The sequence below is a fragment of the Phalacrocorax carbo genome, chromosome 2 (assembly GCF_963921805.1).
Source record: "Phalacrocorax carbo chromosome 2, bPhaCar2.1, whole genome shotgun sequence".
Classification (NCBI taxonomy): Eukaryota; Metazoa; Chordata; class Aves; order Suliformes; family Phalacrocoracidae; genus Phalacrocorax; species Phalacrocorax carbo.
In genome coordinates, this window is record NC_087514.1 from 39,434,733 (window position 1) to 39,449,777 (window position 15,045).

Below are 15,045 nucleotides of genomic sequence, written 5' to 3' on the forward strand. Positions count from 1 at the left end.
TTGTGTGGTGGTGCAGCAGAATCGTTTTCCCCAAACGTCATGCCGGCGAAGCACCACTGTACATCATTGTCAGCAGTTCAGCAGAATCTCCCTAATAAGAGGACGATTACGTAAATGCGATAGTCTTAAAAAAAAAAAAAAGAGAGAGAGAGAGAAAAGAAAAGAATAAGGAGGGGAAAGAGAGAGAGAGAGAGTCCGTGGTGTTGAGATGATCATACTCCTTAAGCCAACCTCCCTGCTTGTTAAGGGTCAGCAGCATAGGCAGACGGCTAGGTAAGAACTTGAAGATCTTGAAACAGTTTTGTCATTGTTTCTCGGGATTAAACTTTGTCTCTTTTTCCTGACAAGTTAATAGGGATGATACTGAACCTTGCAATACACTCCCTGAGACTAACTCAACTTTCAATGAAATAATCTTAGTTTTTTTTACTAAGCACACTTGCCTTTCCAAATACTGCTGCTAAGTCATTCTTTCCTTTTAAATCATGATACACCTACAGCAACATATCACATTTTACTCTCTTAGGCAAAAGGTAATTTACATTAACTCCTTACCAAGCTGAAGCCTGCTGCAAGCATTACTGAAATAACATCCATCATTAGATGCCATCTGAAATGCTTGTCTTTCATCATTAGCATTAAAAAGCTCCAGAATGCATTATTCGAGTAATTTCTTAACTATCATACAAATACTGGCTTCCGTGCTCAGATTTACCAAAGTTGACAATTTTCATATTTTCCACATCAATCTTCTATTTCTAGGAGACTGTATAAACTAAAGGGAGATAACCAGCCTATTTACAGCATGGGTGTAATGCAGACTGAAGGATTGGACGGGGAAATATGAATTCTCTGTATCCATATTTAAAAAAAAAAACAGAGGGCTTTTTACAGAAACGAGCATACATCTCTTCTTTTGACTATTTTCTGTGGTACTAAATAAAACAGATCAGTGGCATAAACTGTTGGGATTTGGAGTGTGGCATTTCTGTGTGGACACGTCTACTTAGTTTTTTGTGTTGAAGGATTTTTTTACAGTCTAACAAGGAAAGGCTTGGTCCCCAGTGGTTTCTATATAAATATCTTCAATATTTGAGGCTTCCTGATTTGTGGAGCGTGTGATATACCTCTACTTTTGACTGATCTGGCATTTACCTTTACCAGTACTCTGATGGGAAGTCATGAACGTCAAGATTTTGGTTCAGTTTCAGAAAAGGCTACTTTTAAGAGATGGTTCTTGGCATTAGCTGCAATGGAAGGGCATAGGAGGGGAGGAGGGGAAGCTGCATTTTAAAATACCAAATAACAACTGGTAACTTTAGGAAATATTTGCATTTGTTGGTCTCTGACACTACGAGGGACAATCAGTGGGAAGAGACCTCATCGGGGACAATGACAGGATTTAAAAAGCAAAATTAAGAACCATATTGACACTTATAAAATTTGAAGTCATAAACTGAGGTGAGAAAGTTAGTTTCAGTTCGGATGTTTGCTGCTCAGGGTAGAGGAGGTGTTGGGGCATGGTTTTGTAATTAGCAATCTGTTCCTGTATGGAAGAGACTGGGGTAACCGGTGTAGCCGCGCAGTGCATCTATGTGCGAGTATGACTGTAATTGCTAAAGGCTCCCCTACCCACTCTCACACAACTTACTGGCTGAAGTTAATTAGCTCTAGATTTTAGTCTTTTTCTAATTAAAAGATCTAAAATTAGGTTCTTGGTGAAGTACATAAACAAGCTGCCTTTGTTATAGAGGGGTTCCACTTTTCTGACTATACAGACCTTTACTAAATACAGTAGCAAAAGTATTTTGCTTTATGTGTTTATAGATATTGTTGACTTGCAGTGATGTGGTCTGGAGCCTGAATTGATTCTACAAAATGAATTATATTTTGCTACATACTTACTTTTTGCTACCAGGAACCTGATGAGAATAATAAAAATCAGGATCTGTGATATTCTGTTTCTCAGAGATTTTTTTTTTCAAAGTATGTGCTGGTATGAGTGAGTTTTGATTTAAAATTATTGCTAAAACAGTTTGTTTGTCTGAAAACTCATTTGCTGAAAACCATTTTCTTACTTAAAAAATGATAAGAATTGATGTGCGTTTGCTAAGTGTCTGATTAAAGATCACAAAGAAACTCATATTTTGCATCAGAAATAAGCAGATGGTGGACAGATGGTTTAAATTAATATTAATTAAAAATCTTAACTTAAATTGTTTACCCCGTAAACGCAAAGTTAGGAAGCCAGCTTTCATCTTTAGGGTTAATAACACTCCAAATCTATTTATTAAAAATTGCTCCAATGGGCATTCTTTCCAAGCTTTGATCACAAAGATGGTAGCCTCAGTAAAGAGCGTGAAAGTGGGTGAAAGCTGGAAAGAGAGAGCAATTCTAGGACTCTTGACAAAGATCCTGCAGAGGCTGAGACTAAAAATTCCTGTCAGCCTCTCTGGGCTGGGAAGAAAGAAATGGTCAGAAAAGAGGACTGGGAACTGAGGATCTCTTTTTCATGCTGATTTCTCGATATATTTATTTTTTTAAAATTAATTTACCTCTATGATTGATTAGGTTACAGTAAAGCAAAATCTACAAGTACCTTAAAAACCTTCACATGCTGTTGACAAAAAAAAGAGTGTCAAGTTCTGTCTCAGTTTATCCCTTGTGTTTCCTTACTGGTTGACTGGCATTGCAGTGGATGTAACTGGGAGGGAAATTGTGGCAGCTGGTAATCGCAGAGGAAGTCCAGAGTACACCCAGATTTACCATAGAGCACTGTGTGTATATGCAAGTCAGAATACAGAATAACTATGATAATTCAAATATCACTATATGGTAACCATGGATACTTGTTGACATTTTTAGTGGTAGTGACTACTTTATCTCAGGACATCTGTCACAGAGCCAAATTTGGTCCTCAGTTAAGCATGTAGTGTTCCCATTAAAATCAAAGGAGATTTGTCCCTTTAGTGGGACAGAATTAGACTGTAAGTGCTGGAAGCTTTGCTATTTTCCAGAGTTTATAACTGGGATATTTCACAGGGTATGTGTACATTTTAATGGGTACCCTTTGTCCCTAATGGACTTCTCCATTCAAGTTAAGAGTCAGGAACTCTAAATTTAGACTTAACATGGGAATCATCTATAAAGAGTTAAGATTTAATTGAGCTTTGGGAGCGTTAGCATTTTGATTCACGACAGTTCACCAGAACGCTCTTCTTTAGTAGTTGACTTAAAGCTTAGGGAGAAATTGCAGAATTTTTCTAGCACAGGCAGCTTAAAACAGTGTCACACTTAATGCAATCCTGTTCCTCTGTACAGGCTGTTAAAGGTACGGCTGTGTCACCTCACTAGTACCTCAGGCATGGTAGGAAGTTGGTGCACGCTGGCACAATGGACGATAGTGCTAGGACAGAGTATACTGCAAAATGCCACCAATGCTAAACACGTAGCCTGCTCTGCTGTAAGAAATGGCTTCAAAATCAAATCCTAAGGTAGTCATTTTACTGACGCAAAGTATATTCTTAACAAAAAGTTAGCAAAACTTGAGGAAAAAACAGATGAAAGAGAGGATTTAAATGTTGGGGGGTTTACAATGCGCAGCTGAAGCCATAACCAGCAGATATTGAGTCTCTATGTCTTCTGCTTGCAGGGAAGGTGCCTAGGTAGCATGTTTTCCACTCCAGTCCCCCTCCCTGGCATTCCTCCATGCAAGTAAAATGTGTGTGTTTCTCCCTTTCTGCTGGTAAAAAACTACAATTTTCAAATGCTGCTACAACTCCACATTGTATTTTCATGAATTATACCCATGTAGTAAATTATTTATTGCAGAGCGCCACAATTGCAGGTCACACCCTACTGTTGGCAAAAACAGTAGATCAGTCTGCATGGAAATGGCTTCACGCTGGTTTTAGAAGAGCCGTAAAAGTGTACGCAGGTGAAATCTACGTCCTGACAAAGAGAATCAGTATTGCTTCTCTTCCAATGCTAAATAAAACCTGCTACTTTTTTTTTTTTTTTCTTTCCAGGTTTCTTCACAGATCTTTGTTTTGGGGATTTTCTGCGTGCTTTTCTTCCAGCCATTGGCTGGGCTTGTTTTCAGTTATCACCTCTGAAAGTGTCACCAGAATGTAAAAGTGCACATCTATTTTATTTAATTTTTTTTTCTTCTCTTCTATTCAGGTAGATATATTACCTTTATCATGGACCCATTTCAATATGTCTATGTCATCCGAAATAGCAAGCAACTTGAATTTCATGAATTTGCTGATAAAATGGCTTCCAAAACTTTTGACTACCCATCCTTGTCAAAAGGAGAATTCCCTGATCTCAAGCAAAACCTGCACAGAATCTACCAGTATCTACAAGGCAAGCCTTTGGATATCATTTCTGGCCACATGATGAAAAATCTCCAGGATATATTTGAATGGAAATGCTCACAAGCAACAGATTGGGAAACAGAAAAAATGTACAAATTCTGCTGCTCTGTAATGTTTGAAGCCAGTTTTGTAACACTATATGGAAGAGTTCCTGCTGCAGATGGCCACAAAGTTATTAGTGAAATCAGAGACAAATTTATCAAGTTTGATGCCAGCTTTCCCTATTTAGCTGCAAACATACCAATTGAGTTGCTAGGAGCTACCAAGAAGGTTCGGAAGGAGCTTATACATCATTTTTTACTTCAGAACATGACAAAATGGCTGGGAGGGTCAAAAGTGGTCCAAGCCAGACAAGATATATTTGAGAAATATGAGCTGCTTGGAGATTATGACAAAGCAGGTAGGAAACTTATGAATGATTGCTTGTCTAAAATAAAATAATTTACTATAGACCTTTGAAATAAAAAGGCAAAATGGCGACCTTGAAATTTTTTTATGTTCTTTCTAATTGGCTAATGATAAAATGTTTTACTCTGAAACAACCCTCTATGATAATTGATTTTTTTTTTTTGTGCTGAGGTGGTAAAACAAGATACTTAATGGTGATAATGAGAAAGATTATAACTGAGCTGCATTTCCTCCCCTTATTCCCCCCACCCCCCCGACATTACATTTCAAACTATTCTCATTAAGCAGAAAATTAGACTTCAGAAGCCTATTGGTCCTCATTAGCATTCACTGATCCTTGGCTGGGTCTGTGTCCTAACATCTTTTAATTAGCACACTGCAAATCTAATCAGTGTAATAAACGCTATTAATCTTCCTTTTCACTTATTTTCTCCCAGCACATCATTTTGCCTTCCTGTGGGCCTCTGTGGGAAACACGATTCCAGCTACATTCTGGGCCATGTATTATCTTCTGCGGCACCCAGAAGCTTTTGCAGCGGTGCGTGACGAGATTGACCATTTGCTGCAGTCAACAGGTCAAAAGATAGGGCCCACGTATAACATCCACCTCACCAGAGAACAATTGGACAACCTGGTCTACCTAGGTAATTTATTTTTATCTGTTAGGAAGAAAAGAGGGGCTCTCCCGGCAAACTCGGTTTATCACTCATTTCTGTTTACTGAGAAGGTGGAGGGCACAGCTGCCTAATTGACATAATAACACCCATTTACATCAATTATAAATTATGTAGTTTATAGCTGTAGATACTCTCATTGCATGTAAACATTAAAGCCTAGGTAATTAACTATGCAAGGTATGCAAAAGGCTAAATCGAAGCTTTGCAATTATTTGAAAAAAAGTTGATGCCTATTAAGTTGTTTGATTCTGAGCATCTGCCGAAGTGTTAATGCATTTCAAATACTTCTGTATGGAACTGCCAAGAAAGACCCTTTTCTGAAATTAGAGTAGGATAATGTATTTAAACTGCAAATGTAATTTTTTCACAAGCCATTTCTTTCTTTCTCTCTCTTTAACAAAACAAAAAGACTTCTAAAGCGGGCTTCGGTTGAGCGATGCCTCTGAACAAAATATAAGAAAGTAAAGCTCTACAGATTAGAAATAGCATTTCCAGTATTGAAAAAAGTACCTTGATTCAAAATAAGGGAGCTTTAAGCGCGATACAGATTTTCCAATTCTGGATCAGTGGTTCAGAGGGAGACCCTTGCCAGTTGTCATTAGAGGCTGTTTGATCCAGGAGCCGGATAGGCCTTCAGAGCATCAGCTGATGGTTTCACTTTGTTTGCTAGTGCACAGGCACTGGCAAGATAAATGCTAAAATTAGCTCAAGGGAGGAGAGAGGGTGTAGCAGGTAGGAACCTAACCTTCAAGCATCTGAAAGTCCCCATAGGTAGCATTAGCAGGATAGAAACAGCTGAACAAAAGCATAAAGGTTCAATATTCCTCTCTTTTTTAATATTGAAAGCAGTCCCCTGTTAAAACTGAGCTCATGTCTCTATGTTTTCATAGCTCATGGCCTGAACTGATGTATCGCTCTTAAAAGAAGCTGCGTCAAGACAGGGTGGTGGAGCAATACAGTCTTTAGGCTTGATTTGGATATAATAGCTGCCATTCTCCAGGATCATCAACTGTGGCATGTATCAATAACCTGTGTTCAAACTTGAATTGTTTCTCAGAGTACAGATATAAAATCAAGACTGATCCAGTTGCTTTTTGTTAGAGCATTAATGTTTATCTTCTATAGTGTAAGTCTAGTAAGTTGGTTTCGCCTGGAGTCATGGCTGTTTTGGCGAGCATTTATCTCCAGCTGATGGAGGATGCTTTTGAAGTAGGGGAGACATCTGATGACAGGGACGCTTCCGAAGAATAACATGACAGTCTAAGCATTTCATGTACTTTAAGGAACACAAGTAAAATTGTTTCACATCAGTTAGCATCCACCAAAAAATAATAGAAAAGGAAAGTTACCGAGCATCAAGAAGATGCAAGAGAGAATTTATTTTGTGTTTGGAGACTGAGATGCTAATGGCAATTAAAAAAAAAAAAGAAAAAAAATTAAGAAGGCACCCCAGAAGTGTAGGAATACGGAAAATAAAAGCATGTACTTCACTAAAACCATCTGGTCCAAAATGGTATGAACAGTTTAAAACATCACCTGTGTCATTCCTTTGCTGCTCCTTGAAATCTTGAAGTACCCTGGAAACATTTGATTTATGTGTTGAGAGGAAAGTGCCACATCCTACTTTGTAGTATTCTTGTAACACTTTTGTTAAATTTTATAATCGTGTTAAACGTAATGTGGTATGAACATAAGCTAGATTTCAATTCTTCTGGCACTTAAGTGATAAAGGGCTGGATACGGTCCCATAAAATAATAATATAGAAAAAAAATCTGTACCATAAGAGAATTAAAGTCATGCTTCAGTGGAAAGGGGAAAGGGATATTTTGTTAATAAATGTGTAGGAGGGACAAAGGTCCCAATTTGCATTGCTTGCACACCAAAAATCCCCACGTTGCAGGAATGCTGTGGGCCAGCACTGCCTTTGCCCTTGCTGCTCACTGACCCCAACCTCCAAGACCGAGCTTTTCCTCTTCCCTCTCGCTCCCCGTGCCAACCCAGAGCACAGAAAACCGGGGTTTGTGTTCCTGCTCGAGTAAGGCAGACCAGGTGGGATTCTTCTATGTTCATCACCTTGTCATCTCATTCTCCTGTTTTAAGTGCTCTGATTCTCCGTCCTCTTTTTGGCCTACTATAACAAGAGCCTTTTTTTGGATTCCTCATGCTATGGAGAAGAAGCAAGAGTTGCTAAAAATCCTTTCTCAGGAAGCATCGTTGTTATTATGGTCAGATTTGTTGGGTCTAGGGAACAACATGGCCTGATTTACTTCTAAATTCAAAGCACAGGTATGTGATTTTTTATTTAAAAAAAAAAAAAAAGCTTTCAACTCAGAGCAAAACTATCAAATTTTAGCTCTGATTATTTTTTTCTGATGGCATTTCTGGGGCAGCACACTTTGTTTTGTCGATGTAAGTCTTTTCCCAAAACCCAAACACGCCTATTTGGGTGCTCAGAGTAACATACATTATTAGCCGTTATGGCTCACAACAGAGCTCTAATATGGTAAACGACACATGAGAATGGTCTGTCAGTTTTTATGGTTATAATGGAAATGCAAAGGGTAAAGCAGAGATATACTTAGTGCACGTTTAATGCTAGGCGTGTTTAGTCAGTTCGTTTGTGTAATATTAGTCCATTCATTTATATGGTGAAGTATTCTTGCCCCAGGTCATTGCTGAATCCCAGATATTTCCTGCGAAAAGAGCACAGCTTGAAAAATTGTTTCGTACACAGGAAAGGGTAGGAACCCAAAACCAGCTAATACGGAGTGCGTAGTTGTAGCACAAATGATAAACATAAAAATCGTTGGTTTGGGATTGAGAGAAATGACTATATTTTCCTGGAATGGGCTGGGCAGTACCATTTACTTCTTAGTAAGATGCAAATGTACTTGTTTCAGATCATTGTTTGTGTTGGCACACCGCGATGCCTGTGGGTAAATGACCCCCCCCCCCAAATATTTGCATACTCAATAGCTATTTTCCTACAATACACTCTAATAATTAGAGTACCCTATTACCTGCTATGTGTTAGTGTAAAATTAACAATCCATTATGCACAATAAGTTTTATAAAACATTTACAGATAGAGATCATGTTTAATTAAAATTAACTTGCCTACGAAAGCCAAATGCACTTATGATTCGCAATGACCTTTTATTACCTGCAGTCCCTTGTTTTGGCTGGATGATTGACAGCTTGCTGTTTGGCTACCATGTTGTATTTCAGCTGACAAGACTTTTCATTTTAACTCAATTTGCCTGCCTATCACAAGCTGGTGGCAGGCCAGGCTCAAGTCACCCAGCTTTGCCTCAGCAGCTTGCTCTATTTCTCATTAGTACGCATTTATTCAGTGGAAATTGGAAGACAAATGCTTGAAGGCATGTGAACTAAGTATAGCAAATTAGGGTTTAAAGACTGAATATTTATAAGTATATTGAAACAGTTTTTTAAAAAATCTAAAATGAATTGGAAGCTGAGTGCTAGCTTTAGTATAAGAGAAATGAAGAGAGAAGTGGGAGGATTCTAAGAATAACAATACTATGAGAGATATCTCTCTCTCTCTCTCTCCCTTCCCCCCCCCCCCACCAGAAAACATGCAAAATCTCTCTGACAACACCTTATCAAACAACAGCCTGGCTTCTTTATGTAGTGCTTGCACAGTGAAGTTTAGCATCTCGTGTGTGTAAGAAGGGGGGAAAAAAAGAGGGTCATGTTCATTTGCTGCTTGGTTATCCCTTGGTATGCTTTAAATTGCCTTGTTTGTTCGGCACAAGCACAGAAACAGATGTTGCTCTACAGTGCTGGATAATTTACTGTACCTCACAGTGCAGAATGGAAGGCCTCCCAAGCTACCCAGCTGGTCTGTCAGCGGCGATGGCTGGTGTCTGCTGAACTATGACAACTGCAAGTAAAGGCTGCAGTTTTATTGTGCAGTTGTCATTCCTCTCAATGTATAGCTCCAGCATTTGTGGAAAGCTGACTGTCTATTTTTTTAATGTGAGCCTGCAAAGCCATATAAGCTCCATTCTCCTTTGTTGATCATAATGTGACTCATTACTTTTGTCATCTAATGATTATCGGCATGATCGCTCAGAGCGAGAGCCAGGCTCGCCTTCCACACATAACTGGTACTGGAAGGTAAAACAGATTTGTCATTTACGATCTGACCGCTAAGCCACACTTTGTGCTCCATTATTGTGATTAACTTCTGCATAAGATATGCTGCCCAATTGTCATTTGGGATCCGGCAGCGGGCAGGGACTGCCGTGCTTTCTGGGAGGATGTCCGACCATCGGATGTGACCACATCGCTTGCGCAGTTAAACATAAACCTGCTATTTCGCAGCGGTGCTTTAATAATTGTTTTTCTTTGGGGTTTTTCCCCTCCTTCCCCCGTCCTCGTTTGATTTCTGGTGTCGCTACATATGTCGCCACCGTTTCCAAATGGTGGACTGGTGTGGAATTACCAGCTTCATTTTCCGCAGGTTGAAGGCAGTCTGGAAGCGGAGGCTGGACTCTTTCTTTGTACCACGTAAAGTTTTGTTGCCAGAGCACTGCCAGTTGAAATCTATCGTGTCAGGTGCCTTGTGGCTATCCACAGTAGAGGCCATCTTCTGCAACCAGGGTTCTTTTCTGGCTTCGTCACCAACAAGCCGATTTGACTCTGCCTGATTATAGTAACGAAGGCAGTCCAAAAGAATATGCACAGACTCACTGTACGTCACATTGAATCACGGCGCTGGCCACACAAAGCTGACCGCAGCCTCATTTCTTTAGACAAATGCATGCTTAAGGAAAAACCTCCTGCAAGAAAGCATCCAGGGCCACTTTATTTGCTATGCATGCTGCACCAGATTTAATTTTTAGTGAAAGAACATTTGTTATTATTTTTTTTCAGAGGCATCTACACTGGGTAGCTACTCTCTCTAATAAACTAACCTTTTGGGTGCAGCAGTTACAGCGCCTTGGTGAACACTTAGAGAACGTTTATTTGATATCACAGAACATAAATGCAGACACAAATGGATTATTATGTGCAAATGAAACCCTATTTTAGGCTATTTTTCACACTGATGATTAGAAGGAATCAAGTCACATATAACAGCGCCCATACATGCTGGTGGAAAAATAGTCAGTTTTGATTACAAAGTGAGAGATGCAGCCCTAGACAGGAGCTACATGCTGATATACATGCTATCAGAATGATTTATGCAAATTATGCATATTATTCCCAAAGGAATTCCTCCTCAAACTGCCAGGATAAATTGCCGGAAATTAGCCATAAAATCTGTCGTGCTAGGAGCAAAAGGTGAAGGCCACTGGGAAAGCAAGGACATTCAGCTTCTGGAGCCTTCCAGGATGTGATGGTGGAAACAGAAATCTTGCTTTCCCTGAGCCTGAAAGGACTATGTTTTTTTTTTTTCTCCTGGCCAATTAAAAGTGTCTTTCTCTCTTAAAATTATCAGGCAAATAATGAATTGCTTTCATTCACTCTGACCATAACAGACACTATCATTTGGCAGCATAGCGCATTGAAAAGAAAATAAATAAATTTAAAAATCCTCAGGATGGCTATGGAATTAACAAGTGAAATTATTTTTTTCTAACATACTGTCCTGCCATTACATCCAACAGCTTTCGAAAGGCAAGCTAAATAGCTCCGTGGATGCTTTTGCTGGTATTTGCTTGTAACCTCTGAAATATATGTAAATGGGTAAAGCGTTCATGTCTTTTGAGTGTGTTGTTTTCAATGTGATGCCTGAATAATGACTTTCCACCCAAAACTCGGTGCTGCCTACAGCCGACAGGATTCCTCAGCACCATCAGTGAGAATCACATCGGGAGGCTCAGTGTCGTGGCTCCCTGCCCCAGCCCTGCGGCGTTGTTTATTGCCTCCTCCTGGTCTCTGCTTTATGTTTGGTTTGTGGTTTTTTTTTCCTTTTTTTCCCTTTACCCTGCCCTACTAAACCTGTCGAGACTCAGCAGCTGTAGCCACGTATAACTTCCAATCATCTCCCATATTTCTGATGCTTCCCCCCCTCCGCTTTTGTTTAATCGCAGAGAGTGCCTTAAACGAGAGTTTACGAATGTGCTCATCCTCCATGAACATTCGCATCAGCCAGGAGGATTTTGTTCTCAAGCTTGAAGGGAATCAAGAAGTCAGTTTGAGGAAAGGAGACTGGATAGCCCTTTACCCGCAGATTTTGCACATGGACCCTGAGGTCTATGAAGATCCGAAGGTAAACATTCAGCTGGTGCTACTCTTCCTACTCCAGGCACATCGCAGCAGCCAAGCCTTTTGTGATCTGTGGGGGTTTTTTTTCTTTTTTTTTTACTTCTGTTCCTTCTTGTGGAACAAATCTTCCTACTTTCAGATGTATTTTCTAGGGCCCTATAGGTCAAAGGATTCATGGCCTGAAGAGAGAAATATGGTGATGAGACTGACTGCACTGCTTTCAAAGGAATTGACAATTGCACATTGACTACCATAAACTTTAGGCTAAATGTGGGTTTTGTTTGGCAGTGGATCATTTGATACCCAAGGAGGGCTGAATAATAGAAGGTGGTTTAAATAGCAAATAATGTGGGCCATTTAGCTAAGTGCCCCCAAAGCATCATTGACTCTCTGAAGCCCTATAATAGCAGTGTCTTACTTGAGCCTTATGCTTTTTCACCTCCCTTCGTAGGGATTCACCCCTTCTTGATCAATTAGTAGAGTGTTGTGAACTTGAGACTGTAAAGCTGTTGCTCTGCAGCGAAGCTCGGAGGGTAATTGTGTCATCTCCTTGTATTTTTCTCTGACGCTCGAGTTAATGAATATCAAAGACTCGAAATTAATCCATCCTGCCTCAGCCTTAATACAGCTTCAGAAGTTTACCACCTGCATGCAAATTGAATAGTCCTTGTCTCGGCTACGTTGCTCCCCCAGATTGCTGTCCCCAGTGCAGGGTACCATGGAGGAAGAGCAAGGGTGCACACTGAGGCTGTTAAATGCCTGCTCTGCCTGAGAGGCAAGAGCTTGTACCTGACCCATTCCTCATCCCCGTTTTCCTAAGCAAATGGCTGTCTCCCAGCCATACTGATTTCCACCCATGGCATTCGAGCCAAAGAAGAAGGGGACTGGATTTTTTTACATTTTTGTAGAAAACCCATGTTAGAGGCATTGCTCCCTGAGGCTCTCCCTTTGGGGAATTTGAGGATATGAAGTTGCAGGGGAAAGATGAGATTCAAGTGCCTTGTTGGTGAGGGACAGCATCTCGCTGTGCAGGAACTCCACCAGCCTCTGTGAGAGGAGGTGTGGAGTGTGTCAGAGTTAGCAGGAGTAAGGTATAGTCACCGGGATGAACACTGGAGCTAAGAAAATGGAAATGACATCCAGGAGGGCTCTGCTGGCTGTCCCCGCCCAAAAACGAAGACAACACCCTCTGAGAAAATTAGGTTTTAAAAAATAATCCATGTATTGGCAAATAGTTGATTAATATCTCTATCCTTAAAAAGTAACAACTAACAAATAAGCTTTTTTTCACTTTATTCTCAACACTTTATTTTGGAGAACATTATTGATTTGTCAAAAGTCCATCTGTTTGTTTAGGTCCTAGACCAAAAGCATCAGTGTGAAAGCTGATCCCCTCCCTTATCCAATAATTGCCAGAATATATTACCATATTTCCATTGCTTGAATATATCTGCTTAGTATCAGCTCTGCTCAGCTTTCACAGTACAGCTTTAGTTCATGTATTTTATCTTTTTGATAGTGAATGAGCAATCCACACGTTGCAGTACATTGATTTCAGCACATGGGCCCTCTCGAAAAGTGGGGAAATCGCTGTTCTGTTTGGTTCTTAAAATATGCAGTGTGCTTTCAACAATAACTACTGAGGATCAGATAGAGATGGAGAATGAATTTTTTGAAAGGTGCAGTCTTGAGCTTGTCATGTATTTAGGGAAAACTTTCCTGGGAAAACAGGCAGCTTGACAAGATCATTTTGTAGCAATGCTTTTCTCCTGGATACATAAATTTAAGTTCAAGCTATCTTCTGCTTTGGCACTGTATTGTATAAGTGCGAGTATATATTGGTGACCTCTTTCTCCGCTCATCAAAGGCTAAATAAATGAGTCAGTTTTCTATAAAGTGGATGAGTGAGCCCCTAAATCCTAACTCAGCTAGTTATAGAGCTCAGTAAATGAACTCTGCAAATCCCATAGAGTGAAACATCAGGACCTGCAGGAAATCCTACATGGTGGCTTCCCAAACAAAGCTGAACATGAGATGTGACAGAGAGAGACTTATATCAATCACAGGAGATTGCTCAATTTTCATAATACTCTTAGCAAGCCGTCCACACAGAACTTCATCACCTGTTCTTGCTCAGTGTCTTCACCTTTTTCTTGCCATCAATCACCCTGTCTCTTCCAAGAGAAAAGTGCATGGCTGAAAGTTCCTTTATTGTCAAAAATTATTATTTATTTAGCCAGCGAACTAGCTTTTAAGGAAACACTATCCAACCCGAGGGACTTCAGCAGCACAAGCCTGGGTTTGATGTCACTGTCATTGGCTCCATTCCTGTCTTACACTTGTTTTCTGCTTTCCCAGTTCCTTAGACACCAATTTATTTTTTGTTTAAAGCAATTACAGCTCTCAGATGGCTCTTAAGATGACAAAGAAAGCATAAGGTTTGACCCAGTATGTCTATGTGTTCAGTACCACAGTTCTTAATTACTCCAGACGCCAGGAGTGCACCTTGTGGAAACGTTCCAACAAAGAGAAGAGCTCTGGGTTGGGTTGGGTTGGTTTTTTAAGCTATTGCAGTTCATATTTAGCAGTGCTTTTTTAGACCAGCAGGATTTACATTTCAGGAAGTGAATCTTTTTTAAGGAAGAAGTGGTATTCTGGGCTTTCATTTTTTACTGTTCTTCAAATGAAGCAGTAAGTACTGGGGGGAAAAAAATGGCGTGCTTCCTTTTGGCTGGGGTGTTCAAAGGGTCTGAAAAGAAGTACTTGTCAGTGGAAACACACATATAATCACCTTTATCTTTGTGGAAAATCCAGGTGTCTGCCATTTAGAGAAACCATCTCTTGTTCTTCAACACCCAAAGTTGCATCCCCTCCAGTGCACTTTGTTCTCCTTCCCTTTCTCATAGACCACCTCCCCTCCACTGTTTTTTCTCAACAGCAAGACCTGCAGTGCACAGTTTTTGGAGCCTTTAATCTAATGGGTAGACCAGTATCAGTGTATTTTGCATTGTGGTGGTTTTTTTTAATCAGTGGAGGTTGGTTTCTGTCTGACTGACTTGTTCCCAGCCAGCTCCAAATGGCTGCTGCTATAGCAGATGTATGCAAAGCAGGACAAATGCTAATGAGTGACCATAAGCAAGAAGTGTCTGTCATTTTTATTCAAAGCATGCAGGAGGATTTTGTAAGTGGTTAATTTGCCGTTGACTGAGTGAGGATGCCAGATCTCCTTCATTCAAAAACATGAATTATCTCTAAACAGGGATCCTGCTACTGGAAAATAGTCGGTTCAGTTTATAGAACATAGGTTACAAGCACAAAGCACAACCTCAAGCCTTACTTGAAA

The 15,045-nt window shown here is 40.1% G+C and overlaps 1 protein-coding gene across 2 annotated transcripts in view; it reads left to right on the top strand.

Annotated features, from left to right (window-relative positions):
• LOC104047148 (cytochrome P450 7B1) overlaps nt 1-15,045 on the top strand; it is a 139,551-nt gene that overhangs the window by 116,433 nt on the left and 8,073 nt on the right. For both annotated transcript variants that reach the window (XM_064442635.1, XM_064442636.1), the window contains exons 3-5: nt 4,183-4,779; nt 5,225-5,431; nt 11,528-11,706. In XM_064442635.1, coding sequence (XP_064298705.1) covers nt 4,183-4,779; nt 5,225-5,431; nt 11,528-11,706 — 983 coding nt within the window. The remainder of the gene's footprint in view (nt 1-4,182; nt 4,780-5,224; nt 5,432-11,527; nt 11,707-15,045) is intronic.